We start from the raw sequence: 23,210 nt of genomic DNA, 5'->3' as shown, positions 1-23,210 counted from the left end.
GCAGCTGAGCGGGGCTTTTGGGAATCCCAGCGGGGCCAGATTCTGGGATTTAAATTGAAGGTGCTTCAAGTGGACATGAGGCACCTAGGACCTTTGGGGAATAGAGCCCCAGTGGGATTTTCAGAAGCATCCAGGCTCTGAATACTCATTGAAACCAATGGGAGTTAGGCACCAAGATGCATTTAAAAATCCTATTCGGGGACTAAATACCTTGAAAAGATCTGGCCTCACTGTGCAGACTATCTAAGCTCAGGTACTAGCATGGCCACCCATTCCCATAGCCTCTGCGCCCCTCACAATCTTTTTACATTAATTGAGCCTCCCAGCAATCCCAGGGCAGTCTTTTTCCTTAATTTATAGAGGCACAGAAGACCTGATTTTCCAAGCTATTTAGGCCCCTAAAGGTGCAGATGGGGCCTTAATGGGATTTTGGAAAGCACTTACAGTTAGCTAGGAACCTAACTCCCCTTGATGTCAGTGGGAGTTGGGCACCTAACCTACTTAGGCACTTTTGTAAATCCCAAGAGGTGCGTACATACCTTTGGAGATCTGACCCAGGTCACACAAGTCTCCCACATTAGCATCCTAACTATCCTGCTTATGCTTATTTTTCATTGTAGTTTAAGAAAGCAGATCCACAAACAGGGACCTATGCACAAGGTGCACTTGAAAATCTCCTTTACAAACACCCTGTAGCTTCCCATACCCCCGTAACACCTGACATTTACTAAAGCAGTTTGCAGATGTCAGGTGACAAACAATGATGAGATATGCCTGCTCAAAAAGAGAAATGAATTATAAGCCCTGGCTGGGATGATTTAGCTGGGGTTAGTCCTGTTTTGAGCAGGAGGTTGGACTAGATGACCTCCTGAGGTCTTGTCCAACCCCAATCTCCTATGATTCCATAATGCCTTGCTCCTTACACAGCGCTTTTCATCAGTGGATCGCAGAATGCTTAACAAGGGAAGATTAGTGTCATTATCATAGTTTTATATATGGGGAAACTGAGGCACAGGGCGCGGCAGTGACTTGCTCAGGCAAGTGGTTGAGTTGGGAATAGATCACAGATTTCCCAAGACTCTACCCCACGCTTTGTCCACTAGGCCACACTGCCTCAAACAGCCTAGTCCCACTCATCTACTAGCTGTTCTCACTGTAAACATGCAACTAATTCATACTAAATAATTTAGACGCTAGAATTTTTAAAATTCAAAACACTTCTTGATGTTCAAAAGATTCCTTGATTTCGTCATCATTTCTTGATGAAAAATGGCTGTTTCAAGAAAAAGGACGTTCTCTAGGGAGACATCTATTTTGAACTTCTTTTTTATTTTATTTCTTTGGACTACAATTTGGGGAAAAAAACAAACCAGAAAAACCAAACACCAGCCCACCTCACTGAAACCCTGCAGAATTTTCATTTTTTGTCATTTTTTTTTTAATTGTGGGGTGTTTTTAAATGAAAACATATCTCTTGAATAAAAATATCCAAGATTTTCTTTTGGTTCGTTTTGCAAAGACAAAAAAATAAAATATTTGCAACTACCCCCACTCCTCACATTGTGACATTGTTTCTGTGTTCCATTAACACATCTTGAATCATTATTATATTATATTATGTTATATTAGTAGTATGACTACTGTATCACTACATTTTCACCCCGAGTGTAATTTCAGTGAAGTCAGTGGACCAACACAGTGAATCAGGATTTTTACAAGCAAGGCTATTTTTGAAATGTACAGAATTCCAACTCCCCTGTTGGTTGGACTGCCTAGTTATGTAGCATGCAATTCCCTGATCCAGTGAGATATATCAGCATGGCATAATATCTGCCCTCTGACTGCACTGACTGAGATTCAGAGGCACATGAGAATGTTTATGAAATCCAGAACTGACTTTCGGTGAGTATTCACAAATCTTGTCAAACACAATTCACAAGATTTGTAGAAATCACAGAGGCTTAGGGTCCAAAAACCTATTGACATTGTTGTACCTAACTCCCTTGGAGCTTCATGGAAACACCCAGTTGTACTGGTTAAATCATTTCTTCTGCACGGTGCAATTGGGAGAGCTTTGCTGTGAGTAGACACGTCAGCGACAGTATACACATTCTCTCATCCTGTCTCTCAAGGGAGGCTCAGATTTTCAAAGAATCCTACAGGATTTTGAAACCCACAATCCCACTAACGTCAGTGTGAATGGGATGTTGGGTTCCATTAGATACCTCTGAAAATCGTGGGCTACATTGGCTCTTCCCTCCGTGAGAAATGGACAAGTCATAAGAGGAATTGTTCAGAAGTTTGTGGAGTCTTTAAAAGTTTCTGACTCAATCCTGCTGGCATGGAGAACTTGCTGGGAGGAGATGGCACTGGCTTCTGTTCTGGGGCCTGGTGTGCGGTGTCAAGTACTTAGAGCAGCGGGTCTGGGGAGTCAGGACTTCTGGGTTGTATCCCAGTTCTGGGAGGGGAATGGGTTCTAGCGGTTAGAGCAGGGCTGGGCACCAAAAGCCAGGACTCCTGCCTTCTATTACTGTCTCCATGAAGTGAGCGTTTCCTCATTTGTGAGACAAGAGTACTTTGGTTGTGGAGTCTTGGTTTCTAATTCTGATATAATCTTGGCTAAGATTTTTAAGTCTGCCTAGGGGAATTGTATCCCCAACTGACATTAATTTTGCATCTCCAATTTCCTGCTACAACTTGAAAAATCTCTGTTCTCCTCGGTAATGAAAGAAAATGGGTGTCTTGGGATATGAATTAGGTTCTAGCTCTGTCCGTTGACTTGCTGGTTTTGCTGAGACAAATCACTTCACTTCTCCGTGCCTCTATTTCCGTAACATGGTAGTAATGCTTCCTCAACTTCCTAAAATGAGTGGAGATTTGTAAATTGTAAGTGCCAAAATAAAACCATTTGGTCACTTGGTACAGGGGAAAATGTCCCAGTTTGGAATTTTGAACTTGCCACTGGAAGTCACGAAAAGATGGTCAGTTATTTTCTTTACATCTGATTCATTCAAGTGACACTGCTTAGTTAAACACGTTGATGTTAAATTTCCCCATGCTGAGACGAAGCCTCCCTTTAACAGCTGACTTCAGCAAAGATAATCGCTGAATAGACTGATCGGCAGGTGAAGCCAGATGTTTAAAAACATTTTCAGTGTCAGGTATAAGTCATTGTGACAAAGCAGAGAAGTTAAAGGGGTGGTCAGAGGGAGGGGGTGGAGATGGGGCTGGCTGGTCGGGTGGACTGACCAGAATATAAAAGAAACAAAGTAAATAAAAGTTGAAAAGTATGAAAAATAAGATTTAAAACTCAAAATAAAGAGTTAAAAAAAAAGAGTAAAATCTGAAATTGAACCAACAGCTGAGAGGTGAGAGACAAGGGGACACATGCTCCCCCATCACACGTCAGGAGCTTCCGACTGCCCCATCTCTCTGCCCCCAGGGCAGGGCTAACAGCAGTCTCACTCTGGCCATGCGGCCACCCCAGCCTGGGAGTGAGGGGCGGCCCCCTTCTGGGCTCCCAGACCCACAGACAAAGCCCAGGGGAACCACTCCCATTTACACTTGCCAGACACAAGGCTCTTGCTCTTGTTGTACTGGAGGCCAGATGACCCCCCTGTTGTACAATGAGCAAAGAGGGCTCCCAACGTGTGGGGCAGAGGGACACCCCGCGCTCCAGGGACGAGGTAGCTGGCAGACAGACCCCATGGGAGCGGAGGATTTCGGCAGGCGCAACTCTGCCTTTGACGGAGCCATCCCCACTTGAGCAAGCGAGACTCTGCGCAACCTCCAGGCACCTCTTCCGTCAGTGGAGGGTGACCCTGACCCCGGGAGACACCCCGGATAGAGCAAGAGATAGACGGGGTGTCCCTCGACTGGGCCCCCCGGGGCGAGATTCAGCCCAGCCACAGCTGGGCACACAAGGTCCAGAGGTGTAGAGGGGTAGGAGAGAGAGAGCCAGCCTGGGGGCCTGCGAGCTCTCATCCCCTCTCTGCACCAGCCTGAGTCCCCCCACTCAGGGCTTTTCCCAGCATGTACCCAGTTCACACAGCCTTGTGACACAGCTCCGGGCCCAGCCTTCAGAGTGAGGGGAGCGAAAAGGGCACGTCTGCCTCTGCCTAGGCCAGGCAGGAAATCCCTCCGCCCTCCTGGAACTGCCCCCTGGGGACACAGCTGGAATTGTGGCTCATCGAGACTTCCAGAACCAGGTCCCAGTGCAGTCACCCCAGGAAGGGGAACAGAAAACGTGCCTTTAAAATTCAACGTTATCTGACTGGCCAAGTGAAGCAAGGCCTCAGACTGAACACATTGGCATGTCTCTGTCTGTCTCTGTCTGTCTCTTTGCATTCATCTAACATGGTAACTTTTCACATCCAATCAGAGCCAACATTTCAGGGAATGTTCTAGATCTTTGGATTTTTTTAAATTTCACCTTAACTGTGAATTTCGTGGGTTTCTTATGCCAGGTTTGGGGTAATTAGGAGTTCTTTTTAATGTAATTTACTCTAAATTACCAAGATGTGCTCTCAGCCTTTACTAAATCTTAATGTAGTGTGACCTGCTGTGCCTAGGGTAGCCCATCTGAAAATGCCAAGGTCAGGGCAGGCTGCAAAAGGGAGAGCAGATTATCCCAAACTGGGGCTAACACTGAGGTTAGAGTCCCCAACCAGTCACAAACAGTGCTCCTGAACTCCCCCACCGATTATCAAGAAGCTAAACACAAGTTACACAGCCCCCTTTATTTCATTTCAGCCTCTGGCCCCCAATCAGCAGCTAGGTCTAGGGAAAGGAGAAGTGATTTAAAACTCTATTCCCTTTACCAGAATATTCTCCTGATCCCAGAAGGGTCAGCCACATTACCAGTTCAATGCAAGCTCTCCGTTCATGGGCATGCAATAGCACTTGAAGGCCCATGTCCATAGGCGTGTCCCTACATGTCCTGCTGACTCATAGGCATAGCCTCTGGCTTCTCTCCTTGGGTGCCCTTGATGGGCCATCAGGCTGGCTGGATAATTACAGATATACCGCACTTATTTATAACTCACCATACAAAGATGGTACACACATACAGATAGGCTTATCATATTTAATGAATCACGAGTTTTCCAGTGATACCTTACATAGCATATCACATGAGATTCTTTGCAATTTTGTCATATTGGTATTAATAATATTATAAATGGTCACTCATAATTCGTATAGCATCACACACAGGATTTTTGTTTTGTTTTTTCAACATGGGAATATTCTCCAGGTTAGCATAAGTTATTTTTTCTTAGAATAACAAAGACATTGAATCCATGCAAAAATGGATCTCAGCCTTAATGATGGACCTCCAACCAGGGCCTCAGATAGATCAACAGATATCTTTTTACATTTTAGGATCAGATTTCCCTGATAAGATATGGTTGTTATGGGTGTCTCCTGAGTGGTGTAAAGAAGCCAGAGCAGAATTTCCAATTAAACTTGCATTACATAGATTGTAAAATCTTTGGGACAGGGATTGTCTTTTCGTTCTTTGTTTGTACCATGCCTAGCACAATGGGTTCCTGGGGCTATCTGTCTATCTGTCTATCTATCTACCTGACACAGTATTTTAAATGCATGTGGCAGTTGGGCCAAGTAATCCCCGTGTTTGCAGTCTTCCTCATACAGCCAATGACATTTTTGCATGCATATGAGCTATAGAGTAAGGGCACTGATTGGTTGAGTTACCTCTGAAATCCCAGCTGTAGTGTCCGGTATTTTTATCTCGGGTTCGGGATGGAGCACACTGACAGAATGCTTTCTTTAGTGTTTATTTATTATATAAAATAGCGTAAAAAAGACAAAAGAGGAAGCCCTTCACCATACAGGAACAGGAGCTCCAGCACCCGTCTCGAGGTGAAAAGTACAATGAAAATACAATCAACCACAAAAATATAAAATAGCAGCTTACAGATTTGCATGGGCATATTATACTAAAGGGAAGTGCTCCCACTTATGCATTGTTATTAATAACCTGAGCTGAGCGACCGCAGCAGCAGAGGCAGTTAGTGCACAAAAAAGTGAACCATAAAGCCAGGAAGAGACCCGCCAAGAGGATGCCTAGTGCAATATACTCCTGGGGGGGCCATTAATATAATAGGAAAAGATCTAGCTAAACGGGTAGAGGGGCGCTCACCAACACAAGGACGAGGAGACCCATACTTCGTCCTGATGAGCGAGTGGCCTCCGGGGAACCGTCCTGGCCGAGGCATCCGCTGTGGCTTCCACGGAGTCTCGGGGAGTCTCTCTGTGGGGGGGCTCCTGGGGGACTGATATACCCTTTTCCCCCCTCGCCTCGCAGCAAGCCTTACCCAGTAATACATGACGTATATCTCAATCCCAGTAGGGATTGGGCCTTAACACTTAGTTGCTATTAGTCTATTGGTGGTTAGTTGGGAAGTTCCTGGAATAAGGTAACGTTAGTTGTTTACTTCAAAAAGGACTTAGCCACAGTCTCACTTCTCCTTTCTTATTACTAAAATAGAGACTTTTTAGCTTACCAAGCATTAGCGAATGTCTGTGGTTGTCTCAGAAGGCTCCAGACCCCAAGACACTTCCTCCCCCGGCCTAAGGTCGGACAGAGGGCAGCGTCTGGGTTCTGCTCCCGAGAGGTCTTGACCCTTGCTTTTCTGGCTTAGCATTGCTTTTAGGGCCTTGCTCTTATCAAACTATACTGATTTCGCGTTACAAAGTCTTGTGCGCTCTAACACCAGCATTCTACAGCTCTGGACAAGACATAGGTACGTGCCTTATTGTAACTGTACGTCACACCAAAAAGAGCCCCCAGAAATGTTTGTAGCTGTTTCCATTGCTTCTCACTGACAGACTTCTGGGTTTCAGGGCAACGCAGAGTGACAATCCTGTAATCTTATTATATAGCTAAACATGGGGTTCTTTGTAAATGCCTTCCATTTCCACAGCCTTTAGGTTGCCCTCAGGTCTCAGGGGGCTAGAAATGTCTTTCTTTCTTACTTACTTGTGAAAAGAGAGTTGCACTTAGCCTTCTGCCCTCCGGAGCATATTGCACTATATTATTTAGCAATTTGAGTGCATTGTCTTACATCCTACACCCCTGACTAAGGTCACGAGCAGCATCTCATTATATAGCTGATGTTGAATGTCCCCGTTGAAAATAAATAGTACGGTAGTCATTATAATAGTAAAACCCCAGCAAATATCAGCATCAAACAAAAACATTAAACACAGATACAATACCTCAAGCCTTTACCTTTTTGTTGTTAAGTTGTACTGACATCTGGTCTGATATGCAACATTTTGGGTAACATTTAATATTTTCCGAGATTCAGGGTAAAAGTTTCAAAAGCTCCTATGACCAGATTTTTAAAGATATTTTGGCATCTAAAGATGTAGATAGGTACCTAGTGGGATTTTTCAAAGCATTTAAGATCCAGATTGTTAAAATGGGTTATGTATCTAGGTCCAGATTTTAAAATGTATTTAGATGCCTAACTCCTGTTGGGAATTGGTGTCTGGACACTTTTGAAAATCCCACTAGGCGGTTTCTGCATCTTCAGACACCTAAATACCTTTAAAAGAGGCACTAAATTCCACATCACTTTTTAAAATGGGACTCGGATGCTTTTCAAAAAGTACCCTAAAAGCTTTAAAATGATTCCTTTTTTCATGTTTATTTGTCTGCATGTTCTGTCTCTCCTTCTAGCAGCTCAAAGACATCACATTTAATTCAATGTAAATTCATGTGACTATCATTTTAACATTGACTCTTGCAACAGAGAACTGGCAACAAAGGTAACCACTTTAGACAACTGCCTTACTCCTGGGTTTTCTAAAGGTGATAAGTACATTGACTCATTTACCAACTGCAGAAAGACTCACCAGCAGAAGCACCACATGCATCATATTTACTGATGTACAAAATATCTACTGTAATAATTTTAGATGATAAATGGAGACCTCCCTTCTTTATTTACCACTGCATCACTGCCCTGCAGGCGGGGTAAGTGGAGGAACACCTGTCTTTCCGCAGTTCATGAATCGCTCTGTGTCTTAAGGATCCTGATGACTGGAATAAGGCTTCCGTATGCAAGCAAAAATGTAAGTTCTGAGTCAGGTTAGTCACCTACAGGAGCAGGTGGAAGCTGAGCAGGGGTTTTGTGAATCCCAGTGGGGCTTAATTCTGGGATTTAGTTGCCCAAAGTGGTAGTGAGGTGCCTAAGTCATTTTGTGAATGTAGCCCACAGCATCTTGTGTAAGACCATTACAGATGGCTCTAAAAGCGAATCTATGGAGCAAAGAGCTTACTGTTTTATTAAGACAAAATGTAACCACTGGGTGAAATAAATGTAGGAGAACAGGACAGCAGCAATACACGCGTGTTTAATTTTTGATAGATTAATTTGTGAGGATTTCACAATAGAATGATATGGCTCAGATTCCCAGATGGTGTAACTCAGCACCGCTCAGTTGGACTCAATGAATCACGTCCCCAATTGGTATAAATTGATATAGCTCAAATGGAGTCAAGAAGCCTGATCCCTGCTTTTCTGTAATGTTGTGACTCCACTGAAGGCAATGGGCCAGATCCACAACTGCTGTTCATCAGCACAGCTCTATTGAAAGCAATGTGTAAGATCGATACCTGGCATATATCCATGTGGCTCAACTGGAGTCAATGGATCTTCACCAGGTTATACCTTGGTAAGGCCGCATTTAGAGTATTGTGTCCAGTTTTGGGCCCCCCACTACAAAAAGGATGTAGACAAGTTGGAGAGAGTACAGCAGAGGGCAACAAAAATGATTAGAGGGCTGGAGCACAGGACTTATGAGGAGAGGCTGAGGGAACTGGGCTTGTTTAGTCTGCAAAAGAGAAGAATGAGGGGGGATTTGATAGTAGCCTTTAATTACCTGAAAGGGGGTTCCAGGGAGGATGGGGCTAGGCTGTTCTCGGTGGTGGCAGATGACAGAACAAGGAACAACGGTCTCAAGTTGCAGGGCGGGAGGTCTAGGTTGGACATTAGGAAAAAGTTTTTCCCTAGGAGGGTGGTGAAGCACTGGAATGGGTTACCTAGGGAGGTGGTGGAATCTCCATCTTTAGAGGTTTTTAAGCTGTGGCTTGACAAAACCCTGGTTGGGATGATATAACTGAGGTTAGTCCTGCTTTGAGCAGGAGGTTGGACTAGATGACCTCCTGAGGTCCCTTCCAACTCTAATATTCTGTGATTCTATGAGGATCTTGCCCTGACAAATAGACAGATCATGCATTACCAATATCCCTTGTTGTCAGTTGTTAGCTGTGTGTGTGTTCTCCCAAGGTGTATTCTGTCCCAGCTCTGTGCAGATAACTGGGGCACCACTCCACAATTAAATTATTCAATAAGACCAGAGATCCATTTCAATAATGAAGGCACCAGGCCAGGTTTATTGTAGACAAAGCATGGTCCTAGTATCCCACAAACACTACAGGAACACTAACACTTGTATGTGTGTTACAACGAACCAGCTCAATAAACGGCAGGACTTTCCATTTCCCCCTCAGCTGGACCAAAATGCCTCCTCTTAGGTCCCCTTTTATACATTGATATAAACAAGTTGTGTATTACCCCTCTGACGTGTGTAGGTGCCTCCCCCAACATGGCAAGGCACACTCTTTGACATAGTAAGATACCACCCATTACATTGTACCAAATGGTTCACTCAGTACATCTCAATTTGTTTCCCTCGGGCTGGCTGGTTTTGCTCAAGACACTTTTCTGCATATGGGGAAAAAAGGCTAAAGGTGTCTTGGTGGATCAAAGGCCTCAGGAGGTGTTTAGTCTGCCATGATGGTAAAGTTCTCTCCTTCCAGTCCATTCATGCCCTTGATCCCATGGAGCGACCACTGGATAAATAATATTTCAGAAGCTGCAGCAGCCTCCTCCCATCGACATCCACCAATCATTTTGGTGACTTCAAACTGTAAAATTTCCATCCATGTCGAGACACTTTTGGCTTGTTTTCATGACAAGCTCTGAATTTACCAGAAGCCATGGAGACCACTTAGCATAGTTCCTTTACTTAAAGAAGCTAGTTTGTAAGGGTCTATTTGTGCTCCACTTTTGCTGACTTTCATACATTTTTTTCTTTTTTTTTTACAGGAGTTCAAACTTTTGTTCCTTGCAAAATGTATAGACATAGCAACAGGACCCGGTTCATTGATTTCAGTGGAAATATGCTAATTTCTGCCAGTGTAAATCTACTCTTGTTAGCATAGTTTACCCAGTATTTGGTAGATTCTCTCTCACTGGCAATTTTAAAATACAGTTGGGATTTTTCCCCCCTAAAAGATCTTCTCTAGTTGATTCTCTTCTCACTTCCAGTGGTTTGCATCTGAAATAACTTCAAAGCAAGCAAAATTTTCCAACAGCTTCTATCTTGTGTTCTTGAGCACGTCTGACCTACTCTGGTGTAAAGCTGCTGTAGCTAAAAAGATAATCATGGTGGCTTTTCAGAAAGGTTTAACAGCCACTCAAGATGCAAGTCAGTGGTATTCATAGTTACTGAATGATGGGGAAGTCCATTTCCAAATGGCCCATCCATAAGCATATCTGGACTCCTACTAACCCTGGCAACATTGGCATGAAATATTGGCCAACCCTCAGCTACTCTAATTCAGCCTACCACCAATGAAATCAATGGAGTTATGAGGTTTGCACCAGGTGAGAACCTTGATTATTTAGAAGCAATCAATTCATGAATGTCCAGTGGAGCAGGGTCTGGACACTCCAGGGGATGTTTGGAGATCTCAAGGGCTAGAGTGAGCCTATGTCTAACCTTCAGAGGAACAGTGGAACCTGCGTGAGCTAAGCAGGGAGTGTCTGTGTCGCTTGTGGCCAGTGGAGACATCAAGCTAACGCTCGGCAGGCACAGGCAAGGTTTCCTCAAACTAAGGGCGAGCGGTACCCAGGTACATTGGGTAGAGTCTCGGGCATACAGGCAAATGAGGCAGGACACCTCCCTGCTTCATGAATTGCTTTATGACTTAGGCGTTCAGATGCCTAGCAATATTCATGCCTATAGGTGCATATGGAGCTTTCTCTGCAAAAACGTAGGCGCCGAGGGAATTTAGGAGCTTACAGATTTTCATCAGTATCTGAATGGCTTTCTTTCTTTCTTTCTTTCTTATTACCAGTGGTGCTTGATTCTGGGATTTAGACACCAAAAGTGTCAGTCAGGTGCCTAAGTCCCCTTGTGATATACCGTAGGGCTATTTTACACCACTCCAGTAATATAAAGGCACCACAAAGTGAGTCTAAAGCAGTGGTTCTCAATCTGCGGCCCACGGACTGCCTGCGGCCCAATCAGCACACAGCTGTAGTCCATGTGACATCCTCAGGGCCACACAGGTAGTATATATATTGTGTGGATGCGGCCCACATAACAGAGCGAGAACGGCATATGCGGCCTACATTGGTAAATAGCTTGAGAACCACTAGTCTAACCACTAGCTGTGTATCGCAACTCAACAATAGCACAGCTGCACAGGATCAGCAATGCCGCTGGAGCACTTTAGTGAAGATGCCGATGAGAGAGCTTCTCCCATCGGCGTGCTTAATCCATCTCCCCAAGAGGCGGCAGTTATGTCAATGGGAGAAGGTCTCCCATCAACATAGCAACGTAGTTATACCAATATAGGTCTGTAGTGTAGACCTGCTTTAAATATAACTTACTCCTGTTTTTCCACTGCCAGAGTGATGCAAAGTTCTCTCAGTGTTGGGATTCCCTCCAAGGCCTTCTCCACTCATCTTATCTAGAACACCTCATCCAGTCCTGGTAGAACACTTCATCCAGTCTCTAAGATCCAGAAACTCAGTTCCACTCCAGCTCATTGCTGAGGTTACTTTATTATGCATGTGTCCCAAGCTTTATCACCGTTCCAGCTGTTGACAGTTGTCGGCGCTGTGTGTATGCGTGTTCTCTTGCTCTGTGCCACACCAGCTCTGTGCAGATAACTGACGCTGCAGGCCTCGATCGAACTGCTCTGGAAGAGCAGACTTGGTTCAGTTGCGAAGGCACTCGGTCGGGTTTATTGTCAGCGAAGCTCAGTAATAGCACCCGGCAGACTCTATGGGGATCCTAAGACATGTATGTCCATTACAATGGACTTGACTCAGCGAACGGCAGGACTTACCATTTCCCGCTTGGCTGGACAAAGTCACCCCTCTGTGACCCATACACACTGATACCAGCAAGTTATGTATTGCTCTGATGTGGTTAGTTACCTCCCTGTACCTTGTACATGTTGGTTTGACCAAAACGTCTCTATCCACCATCCTGTCATCCTGACCTGATCTTTAGGTGGTGTCAGTGTGTCCCTATATCAGCTTTGGGGCATGTGTTTATACCATACTTGGTATCAGAGTGTTCTGTTACCATTTGGAATCTGTTTACATGAGTGTCCTGTGCCTAGCACTTCTTAGGCGTGTTGGCGGTTTTGCAACACCAGCCCTATTTTTGCCAGGTTCTCTGAACCTGCAAGTAGGCATGTTTTATAACGGGGCCTGACTTTTGCTTACAGCCTTACTTCTGCTAACTTTGCTTTATATCAGCAAGGTCTGACTATAATAGTTAGGTCTTAGGCCTCAGACCAGGCTCCTCATACCAGGCCTCATGTCTCAGGCTCTTTCTACTACATCAGCCAGGCCCAGATGCAGGGATTTAGGTACAGGGTGATGATTCCAGTTTTGTCACACAGTGTACAGTTTATATGCAGATTTACTTCCCAGAAACATATTCCCTCCTTGAATCTACATGGCTGACACATCTTAGGGATCATATAAGGACTAATAGCTTATGTTTTCACCTTATCTAAATTGCAGTGTAATCAGCTCATGGTATTCTCACTTATCTCAAGTAGCCCGAAAACACTGTCTCCCACCCAGTGCCTTCCTACTGCCCTTAAAAAGACAATTTCCATATAAAAAACTCTATAGGGCTGAAAGGAAAGGGAATAATGGAAAAATGTTGTAATGAAATCTTTACTTAGTACTTTATGTTAAAAAAATACCAGGACTGTTTTTGTTTGTATTTCTTTTTTGTGGAACTTTAATAAATGATCCAAAAGTTGTATAGTGACGGAGTTTCTAAGATAAGTCAGCAGCAGTAATTAGACATGAAACGCCTGGCCTCCGTGAACTATTTATTGCGGTGACAGTGAACAATGGTTTCATTAATATCTTCTCTATTTTGGGGATTAAAATATTTCCTTATCAACAAAACAAATCTCTTGAAAACCCAATTTCTGATGCTGAGAAGTGCATATTTACAATAAGATAAAAATATATTCTGATAAAAATAATTTTATTAAAATTTCAGATCTAGGTCCATTATACATCAACAGGAGGTCTCCATATCACAACAGATTTATGTTTGAAATCTTTGGGGGTTAAATATCTCACAAAAAATAGAGAATACAGAGAAAATGTTTTATTTTTATCATAGGTACTTGTTGAGGATAAAATATAATATTGTCATTCAATGTGACTGCATGCACAAGAATTTGCTACACAATGGGCCAGGATTTTATAGCTATTAAGGTACTGATGAGATATTCAGAAGCATCTAGGCACCCAACACCCACTGAAATCAATGAGTCTTATGTGCCTTGATGCTTTTGAAAATCTCACTAGATACCTAAATACCTTTAAAAGATTGGTTTAATGTGCCTTACTCTGGATAGTGCTATTCAATATAACACCAATGGAGTCAATGAGGCCAGATTCCCAGCTGGTGTAAATCAGCATAGCCCCATTGCAGTCAATTCAACACATCGCCAGCTTGTGTTAATCATAGTAGGTCCATTGAATTGAATGATCCACAGTGCAAATAAATGTTTGTGTACTGAAGTCCATAGTTCTCCAATTATTGACACCACTTGTGGACATGGCCTAGAAGGGACAAGGCAGGTGAGAATCAGGTTCACTCTTGACAAAATTATTTTATCATGAATGAAAGGATTTTCCTGAAAGCCACTTTGACTTCCTTATTGCGCAAACTGTAGATCAGAGGGTTCAAGGTGGGAATCACTAGGGTGTACATTATGGCCACCATCTTGTCCTTATCTAGTGAGTAACTGGAGGGTGGCCGGATGTAGGTGTAGATGATGGAGGAGTAGAACAAGGTGACCACAAGCAGGTGGGAGAAGCAGGTGGAGAAGGCTCTTTGCTTCCCTTTGGAGCTCTGGATTTTCAGGATGGTGGTGATGATGAAGCCATAGGACACGGTGGTCAGCAGGAAGTTCCCCATGGCCAGGAAGATGTTTGCAATGGAGATCATGATTTTGTTGAAGTCGATGGAGCTGCAGGACAGGGCCAGCATCGGTGGGATCTCACAGAAGAAATGCTGGATGAAGTTGGTCCGCAGAAATCCAGATGCACAATAAGCAATGTGTGCACCAATGAATTGATGGCACCGACAGCCCAGACATCAATTATTAAACTGATGCAAATTCTCTTGGTCATGAGTTTTACATAGCGCAAGGGGTGGCAGATGGCAACATAGCGGTCATATGACATGACAGTGAGGAGCACCAGCTCTGTCTCGCCTGACAAAGTGAAGGCAAAGAGCTGCACCATGCAGCCATCAAAGGAGATGGATTTCCTCTCTTCCATCAGGTTTTTTATCATCTTGGGCAGAACCGATGAATTGCACATAACGTCAACCATGGCCAAGCTGGTGATGAAGAAGTACATGGGGGTGTGGAGAGATGGGTGGAAGACAATAGCTACTATGATCAGGGAGTTGCCCATGACGATACCTGTATAAAGGCACAAGAATAGCTCAAAGAAGAGCCCCTGGTGATGAGGGTGGTCAAAGAGTCCCTGCATGATGAACTCGGTCACCCTGGTGTGGTTATTCGGTTCCATTGCTTGAGTGTTCCTTCTGTAGGAACAAAGATTAAAGTTGCTGTCAGACATTGTATCAGAAACTACAGCGCTATGGCAACTGAAGCATCTAGACAGACAGGCAATGAACGTGAGAGAGAGTGATCTTGTCATACTCTACACATTTCACACAATGTAGGAAGAAACAGAGCTGCATTAAAATATGTTAGCACACAAATCTGTCTCAGATACTGAATCTATGTTCTCCCAACATTTGACTGGAAAAGGGAAAAAATAGCACTCCTGATGTTCTCAAATAGAAGTGCATGAAATCATTTGGACTGTTTACATAAACTGTCTGAGATAGGATTTCAGAATTTGATCTCAAAATCAATAAAACACCAGAAGTTTTATTAAGAACCAAGATTCCACTTTTGAAACTAATTTCACAAAATAGATCTGTTGCAATATAACACACTTTCAGTGTACACAATATACACAACTTATATACTAAGAACATAACATAAGATATTGGTGGTAAGATATAGGTATATTTAGGTGGAATGAAGATGCACAATAAAAGAACTTAAATTCCCTTGAATTCACGCTAGTGTAAATAAGAATAAAAAATAAATAAAATAAAATAAAAACAATAGTGTAAATAACTCAATAGCAGTCAGCACGGCTGATTCTCCACTCGTAGCTGTAGTGGTACACAGCTTTTGCAAATGAGAGGGAATTGTGCCCTTCAAAATTTCATTTTGATGATACACTACATGGCAATATATATATATTGCTTTAATATTAGGAATATCGTCCAAATATGTTAAGTACACCCTACTGCATTACAGTTACGTCTCCCTTTACTGTCTTCGTATCTCTTTAGTCTTATTAATCCTTCATTGCTTCTCCCGATTTTCCTCTCACTTCTGTTGCAAGAAAACAGGAGTATCTCCATTTACATTAGTTGAGTTACTGAATCGTAAAAATGATGAAAATGAGAAGAGCAACATGATCAATAAATCTTTCTAATAATGAGGTTTGATTGGACCAATTTTTCATATTTCATATTAAAGTGATTTAAAAAATTCCCACCCTTTCCATCAGGTTTCAAATTACATTGCAAACTTCTGAGGGCACAGACAATAGGTTGTGAATCTTCCACCCCTAATAACCGTGTTACAACATCACATCTCCATGTACTTTAGATTCAACTACAATAAAATTCAAAGAAACTCCATTGCTGTATGAGAATTTTAATCACATTTGTATTGGTCAAACTGAGATCAAAATATGGTCCAAGATTCATAACTATATTTGTGGAAATGTATATTCCTGCAAATCACAGTTAGCCACATTACAAAAAATTTTTTTAAAAATCAGAACACATACATTAGCTTTAGCTTAATATTCAGAAGTGTATAAAGGAATTAATGACTCAACTTAGAATTTCACACTTAGGAACTTTCATATTCCAGTAAAAAAAAGGCAGAAACATTTATTTAGAACCATGAATTGCCAGAAAGCAAGAAAACAAACAAGCAAGCAAGCATGCCAGCCAACAGAATATTCTGACCTCTCAGTCGATCCTCAAATACCATCAACCAGACTATAATTTAAATACAGACTCCGAGTGAGTTATAACTTCTTGAAAATGATTGTTCTTCATATATAATAACATTCTGTGGGGAGATCTTGAATCCCGCGTGAAAGTGGACAAGAGTTAACTCTCAAACAAGGCTCCAAAAGAGAAGGTAAAGGAAAGTCATTTAAATCAGTACAAACACATTTTATACATTAAGTTCAGAAAGTTCCACTTGATGTTAGGTCCAAATGTATATTGTATTGAATTTTCCAGGAGAAAACTTCATTTCCACCAATATATTTCTTTTTGAACATAGTGTTGCCAATAGAGATAGATTCCGTATTAATCAATGAGTCTGCATGTGTAAGTTCTCAGGGTAAAATTCTGCCTCCTTTGATGGGCATTAATAGGAATGTTGACCTTGAATTCAATGGGGCCTGAATTTCACCCTCATACTTCTTTGGCTGTCAGTAATCCTTAGTTCTCATTGAATCATCTGAGCTGACTCTCCCTTCTAGAATGTCATCAGTGTCTTCACTGAGACAATTTTAGGCCAATTTCTGGTAACATTGAGTAGTATCTTACATCTCCACTGGTCCTATGAAGTCAATGGGACAGATCCAGCTGGAGTAAACTAGTACATTGCCAGAAAAAGAAACAGACAATCAAAAACAGTTCAGTATCTTTTAATAAAAAATAAAGTATTAAGTAAGGATTTCATGAGAACAGTTTCCCATTATTCCCTTTCCTTTTATCATAGAATCATAGAAGATTAGGGTTGGAAGAGACCTCCGGAGGTCATCTAGTCCAACCCCCTGCTCAAAGCAGGGCCAATCCCAACTAAATCATCCCAGGTAGGGCTTTATCAAGATGGGCCTTAAAAACTTCTAAGGGTGGAGATTCCACAACCTCCCCAGGTAACTCATTACGGTGTTTTAACACCCTCGTAGTGAAAAAGTTTTTCCTGATATACAACTAGACCTCCCCCACTGCAACTTGAGACCATTGCTCCTTGTTCTGTCATCTGCCACCACTGAGAACAGCCTAGCTCCATCCTACCTGGAACCCCCTTCAGGTAGTTGAAGGCTGCTATCAAATCCTCCCTCACTCATCTCTTCTGCAGAGTAAACAAGCCTAGTTCCCTCAGCCTTTCCTCATGTCATGTGCTCCAGCCCCCTTATCATTTTACTTGCCCTTCACTGGGCTGTCTCCAATTTGTCCACATCCTTCCTGTAGTGGGGGCCCCAAAACTAGACACAGTACTCTAAATGTGACCTCATCAATGCTGCATAGAGGGGAATAATCACTTCCCTCGATCTGCTGGCAATGCTCCTACTAATGCCGCCCAATATGCCATTAGCCATCTTGGCAACAAGGGCACACTGCTGACTCATATCCAGCTTCTTGTCCTCTCTAACCTTAGGTCCTTTTCTGCTGAACTGCTGCTTAGCCAGTCAGTCCCCAGTCTGTAGCTGTGCATGGGATTCTTTAGTCCTAAGTGCAGGACTCTGTACTTGTCCCTGTTGAACCTCATCAGATTTCTTTTGGCCCAATCCTCCAATTTGTCTAGGTCACTCTGTATCCTATCCCTGCCCTCCAGCATATCTACCACTCCCCCACCCAGCTTAGTGCCATATGCAAACTTGCTGAGAATGGAATCCACCCCATCCTCCAGATCATTAATGAACAAATCATTATGAACAGATCATTAAAGAACAAATTGATATTGAGGTTTTTTATATGGAAATTCTCTGTTGACAGGCGGGTAGAGAGGTATTTTGCAGGAGACAGTGTTTTGGGGCTGGTTAAGGTAAGGGGGGATATCCTGGATTGGTAACACTGAAATGTGGATTTGGTGAAGACATAAGCTATTGGTCCTCACATGGTCTGTAGGATGTGTCATCCAATTAGATTCAATAATATATGTTAGTAGCCAGTAAAACTGTGTATAAATTGTGTAATGTATGACATGAATTTGAACTTTGGTATAACCCTGTACCTAAGTCCCCTGCATTTGGGCCTGGCTGGCATGGACACGGAGTTCTTACATGCATAATATTGTAACCCAAGTGAGGAGATGGAGTGGACAAAGAAGGCCGAACAGTGTCATGGTGGATCCAGGATCTTCACAGTTGGTGAGATTGATGGCCACAATAGTATGTCCACCTCCTTCCTGTCCACCTGTCAACTTCTGATCCCATGTAGCAACCCCCCAATTGGGTAAGGTGTGGACAGCCTCATCACATCAACATTCACCCATCATTTTGTTCATCTCCACCAATTTCTAGAATTCCGGGTCCCCTTTCCATGACAACCCATGAATTTCCCAGGCGCTTTGAATTCCTCTGCTCAATTCTTTTCACTGCAGCTTGCCAGTTTGTAGCACTCTATGTGCGTCTGTCATTAGCTGACTTTCACAAACCATGTTTTCAATAGGAAGAGTTCAAGTTTTGTGCCTTGCAAATCTTACAGTGCAAGCCTCTGTCCAACAGGGCCTGGTTCATTGATGCCTAGTTCTGCTTTTTAGATCAGTTTGTCAAGGGTTTGGTGGATTCTCTCTCGCTGGCAATTTTAAAATCCAAATTTTCTGCTAAAAGATCTTCTCTAGTCTAAACAAATTTCATTCCAGGAAGTCCCTTGGCCTTTGTTATTCAGCAGGTTAGACTAGATTAATACAATGGTTCTTTTTAGCCTCCTATTGTGTGAATATTTGAATGTACAACTCTGCTAAATGGGTCAATTTAGCCTAATTCTCTCTTACAATAAAACAACTCTACATCATTGTGGTGTGGAAAGGGGCTTTAAAATCATAGAACTATAGAAGATTAGGATTGGAAGAGACCTCAGGAGGTCATTTAGTCCAACCCCTTGCTCATGGGAGTAAGTTAAATTTAGACTCACTTTAAGGTGTGCTTGTATTACTGGAGTGGTGTAAAATAGCCTTGTGGTAGATTGACAAAGAGATTCAGGCACCTAACTGACACTTTTTGTGTCTAAATCCCATATTCAGTTAGGACTGGTATTCCAAAAGACAAACAAACACACAAACAAACAGAAAGTATTCAGCTGCTGCTGAAATACTTGAAAATAGTTGGGGTTGGTCCTGCTTTGAGCAGGGGGTTGGATGAGATGACCTCTTGAGGGCTCTTCCAGGCCTTGTCTTCTCTGATTCTATGAAAATCTGTAGGCTCCTAAACTCACTTGGTAACAACATGTTTGCAGAAATGGTTCCGACGGGATCCTACGGGAATGCACACTGCTGTCCGCTCTGGGCAGCTGGATGCCGTAGCCCTAGAGCTCTTTACAAAGAAGGGGAAGTCATTCTTCTGCCTCGCTTGCCTGGAGGGCTGAGGAAGCCTTGCCTATGTGTGCTGAGTGTCAAATCCCTGACTGATTTGGCCACAGGCAACACAGACACTCCACTTTTAGCCTACGCCGGCTCCACTGTCCCTCTGAAGGTTAGCGATGGGCTTGCCACGGGCCAGGGGCCCCACGGCGTCCTCTTGGAGTGACCAGCCGCTGGTTCACAGGACAGGCTGGAGTGTGCCTATCCTGACCTGTGGAGGAACTGCAGAGCCCGGGTAGGCTGAGAGAGGAGTGGTTTGCGTTGCCCGTGGCCGGTGGAGTCAGGGAGCTGAACCCTGGCTGGCACAGACACGCTCAGGGCAGGTGGGTGCCCTGGGAGGCATCACAGTCTCCTGAGGACCACAAAGTTTAAGTCTAACTAACGTCTCAGCACAGGGACATCTGCGCTATACAGGAGCTCAGACTGGATGATCTAACCGTCCCTTCTGGCCTTGGAATCGAGGAATCCATGACTTTTCCCATCACTCCCCCTGTGTTTAAATGACTCCGTCTTACTCACGGGAGCGTTGTTAACGCCTCCATGCCTCTGTTTCCCCTCCCATGTTTTGTCTGTCTTGTCTCATTACACTTTGGGCATGGACTATTTCTCGCCAGGTGCTGCTACGGTGCCGAGCACAATGGGGCCTTGATCTTGATTGGGATCTCTGGTTGCCATAGTAATGCCTAATAACGATGATGAACGATGCAAACCTGCCAGTTCATTTTCATTCCAGGGTACCATGAAGCTCTAAACTTTTCCCTTCTCCTAAAATGTAAACAGGGAGCCCTGGGTTCTGTTCCTGGCTCTGCCACTGGCCTGCTGTGTGAACCTGGGCAAGTCACTTCCCCGCTCTGTGCCTCGGTTTCCCCTCCTAACAATTTAGATTGTAAGCACTTTGGTGCAGGGTCTGTGTCCTATTCTGTTTCTTTACCATGGATAGTTAAAAGAGCCCTGATCTTGGACAAAGACTTTAGGTGCTATAATAATAATAATAACAATAATAATAATAATAATAATAATAATATACTGAGATGATCAATGTATTTTATTCATATTCCTCATTCTCATTTCACAACATAGCTGCCCCTGTCTGAATTTGTTTCGCTAACTCATCTGTGTGAGTTCAAGCACAGCTATTAGACTTGAAGCAGAAGTTAATTCAGGGAACTTCTTCGGACTGTGTTATCTTGGGCAGGCTGGTTGATCACAATGGTAATTTCCGGGTTTCATTACTTCTCCTTGCTGCTCTCTAGTGATCACATAAAGGAAACAGAATTTATCTGATATCATTCGCTTGCTCTGGTCTTTTCTCTTTGCTGTTCTATTGCCATACTGCATTTCTCAATCATAATTCTGAGATGCCAGCCTCACGGGGGCTTTCTGAATTTTCATCGGATCTCAGCATTCCAGGCCCCTGCAGAGATTTGCCTCTTTATTGTTAATCCAGCCATAAGCACGGCTCACAGGCCCAATCCTAGCAACACTGGGGCGCTTGGCTTTGCTCTCCATGGGGGCCAGTTTGGGGGCCCATTGTTTGGGATTCCAGTGTCTAGCAAGGTAGCTAGAGGCTTCCAAGCACAGCAGTGTCCGAACCCTGCTCAGCCAGTGATAAATGTAACCTCCCATTGTCCATGTGAGGTAGGAAAGAGTTTTATCCTCTTTCTAAAGAGAGGGGAGCTGAGGCACAGATGACTGATTCCTCAGATGCTGAGAATCCACCTTCCTAAGATCAGCCCTGCGGTGTCTTACTGCCTCGAGGTCACTAACATTAACAATTTACTGTCCCATTTCCCCTAATTGACACCTGGAGAAACTGAGGCACAGGGCAAAACAGGTGACTTGTGCAGTCACACAGGTAGCCAGGGAGGATCTGGCCCATGGACTCCAATGGAGCTCGAGCCAATTTACACCAGCTGCAGTTCTGTCTCATTGACTCTAGTGGAGCTGAGGCTGATTTACACCAGTTGGGGATCTGGATCATTTACTCTAGTGGCCCTATGTCGGGTTGATATCCACTGGAGTTTGGCCCATTGGCTCCAGTGTAGCTATGGCTGATTTACACCAGCTGGGAATGTGGCCTGCACACTGCAATGGAGGAAAGTTGTTTTGTACCAGCCGGGGATCTGGCCCACAAGAACAAAGGTCGAGACGAGGGGATTTGGACACACAGTTCCCGTTAATTTTAGGTTGAAATCACCCACCAAAGTGACCGGCTCATTATCTGAGCTGAGGTTTTTGAATGCCTGCCCAGTGCCTGAAACACGGGATCAGCTTCACCGCCGCGCTGGAATCTCTGGGGAAGGGTTTCTGGCCTGAGCTATGCACTCTGTCCATATAAGACCAGATTTTAAAGGTATTCAGGGGCCTTGTGGGAATTTCCGGAGCAGCCGGGCATCTCAAACTCATTAATGTCAAGGGTTGTTAGGTGCCCAGGTAATTTTGAGAATCCCACTAGGTGCCTAAGCTCCTTTACACATCCGGCCCTAAATCTACCCATGGAGCCTATGCCAACAGACAACTACAGTGCGGGTTTTGTCGGCATAGCTGCGTTGGTCACAGATGTGGGGTTTTTAATTGTCGACCAGGCCTTAGAGAAATTGTGATAAATAGGTGTTCAAAACGTTCTTTTAGCCTGGGGTCCCCTGACTGTAAATTAATTTTGTAACCCCGCTTTGCCAGAAATGACAGATTCAGGAAGGTTTTCATAGATACTAATTCATTGACAGATTGATTTGTGGCCAACATTTTCAAACTTGGGTGACTAAGGCTAAAAATAATAATTTGGTTGGGTTTTGCAATGGAGCCAAAGGGAATTGGACACTTGAATCCTACCGAATGTCAATGGAGTTTGGGCATCTCACTTCTGTCTTCTCCTTTCAAAATGCCAGGCTTAGCTCGTCTATGGCACTTCCATGGATCTCCAAGCACAATGTGTTTGTGTGTGTGTGTGTTTCACTGCTGGCCCCTGCTGGAAACATGGAGATCTGTTCAGGTTTTGTATATGTGACTGCTGGAGGCACTGAGGCCTGATCAGTGTGTGTGTGTGTGTGTGTGTGTGTGTGTGTTTGTTTCACAACAGGCATTTCCAGAAAGGAATAAGACCTGCTTAGTGTATGTGTGACGGCTGCACCCTGATGGAAGGAATGTGGATGTGTATTTCTTCTGTGGTTTTTTGCTGCTGCCCGTGCTGGACTGTATGGGATCTGCTCTGTGTGTGTGTGTGCATTTGTACCCTCCTGGGGCAGGCCTGCAGACTCGTGCCCCCTCAGGGCTGTGTGCCGGCGCACCTGGGGTACCGGGGTAGGAGCAGGTCCCAGCCGTGCTGCATCCAGAGAGCTCTGTGTGGGGAGGGGAGCGAGAGGGGCTGGGCTGCATGTGACTAGCAGAGTGTCAGGATCCAGGGGAATTTCTC

At 43.9% G+C, this 23,210-nt stretch overlaps 2 protein-coding genes across 2 annotated transcripts in view; one reads left to right on the top strand and one right to left on the bottom strand.

The window, feature by feature from the left end:
* Positions 1-23,210, top strand: part of LOC137141137 (zinc finger protein 620-like) — a 55,213-nt gene that overhangs the window by 31,333 nt on the left and 670 nt on the right. The gene's annotated exons all lie outside the window — the stretch shown is intronic.
* Positions 13,978-14,909, bottom strand: LOC137141133 (olfactory receptor 13G1-like). Its single transcript, XM_067529978.1, is given in 2 exon segments — positions 13,978-14,396; positions 14,399-14,909. Coding segments are annotated over 2 exon segments (930 nt in total).

Source organism: Emydura macquarii, unplaced genomic scaffold (assembly GCF_026122565.2).
Source record: "Emydura macquarii macquarii isolate MOO-44397 ecotype Brisbane River unplaced genomic scaffold, CSIRO-AGI_Emac_v2 contig_3004, whole genome shotgun sequence".
In the NCBI taxonomy this organism is placed as follows: Eukaryota; Metazoa; Chordata; order Testudines; family Chelidae; genus Emydura; species Emydura macquarii.
The sequence above is the reverse complement of the archived record's forward strand: the minus strand, read 5'-3'. Positions and strand labels throughout refer to the sequence as shown.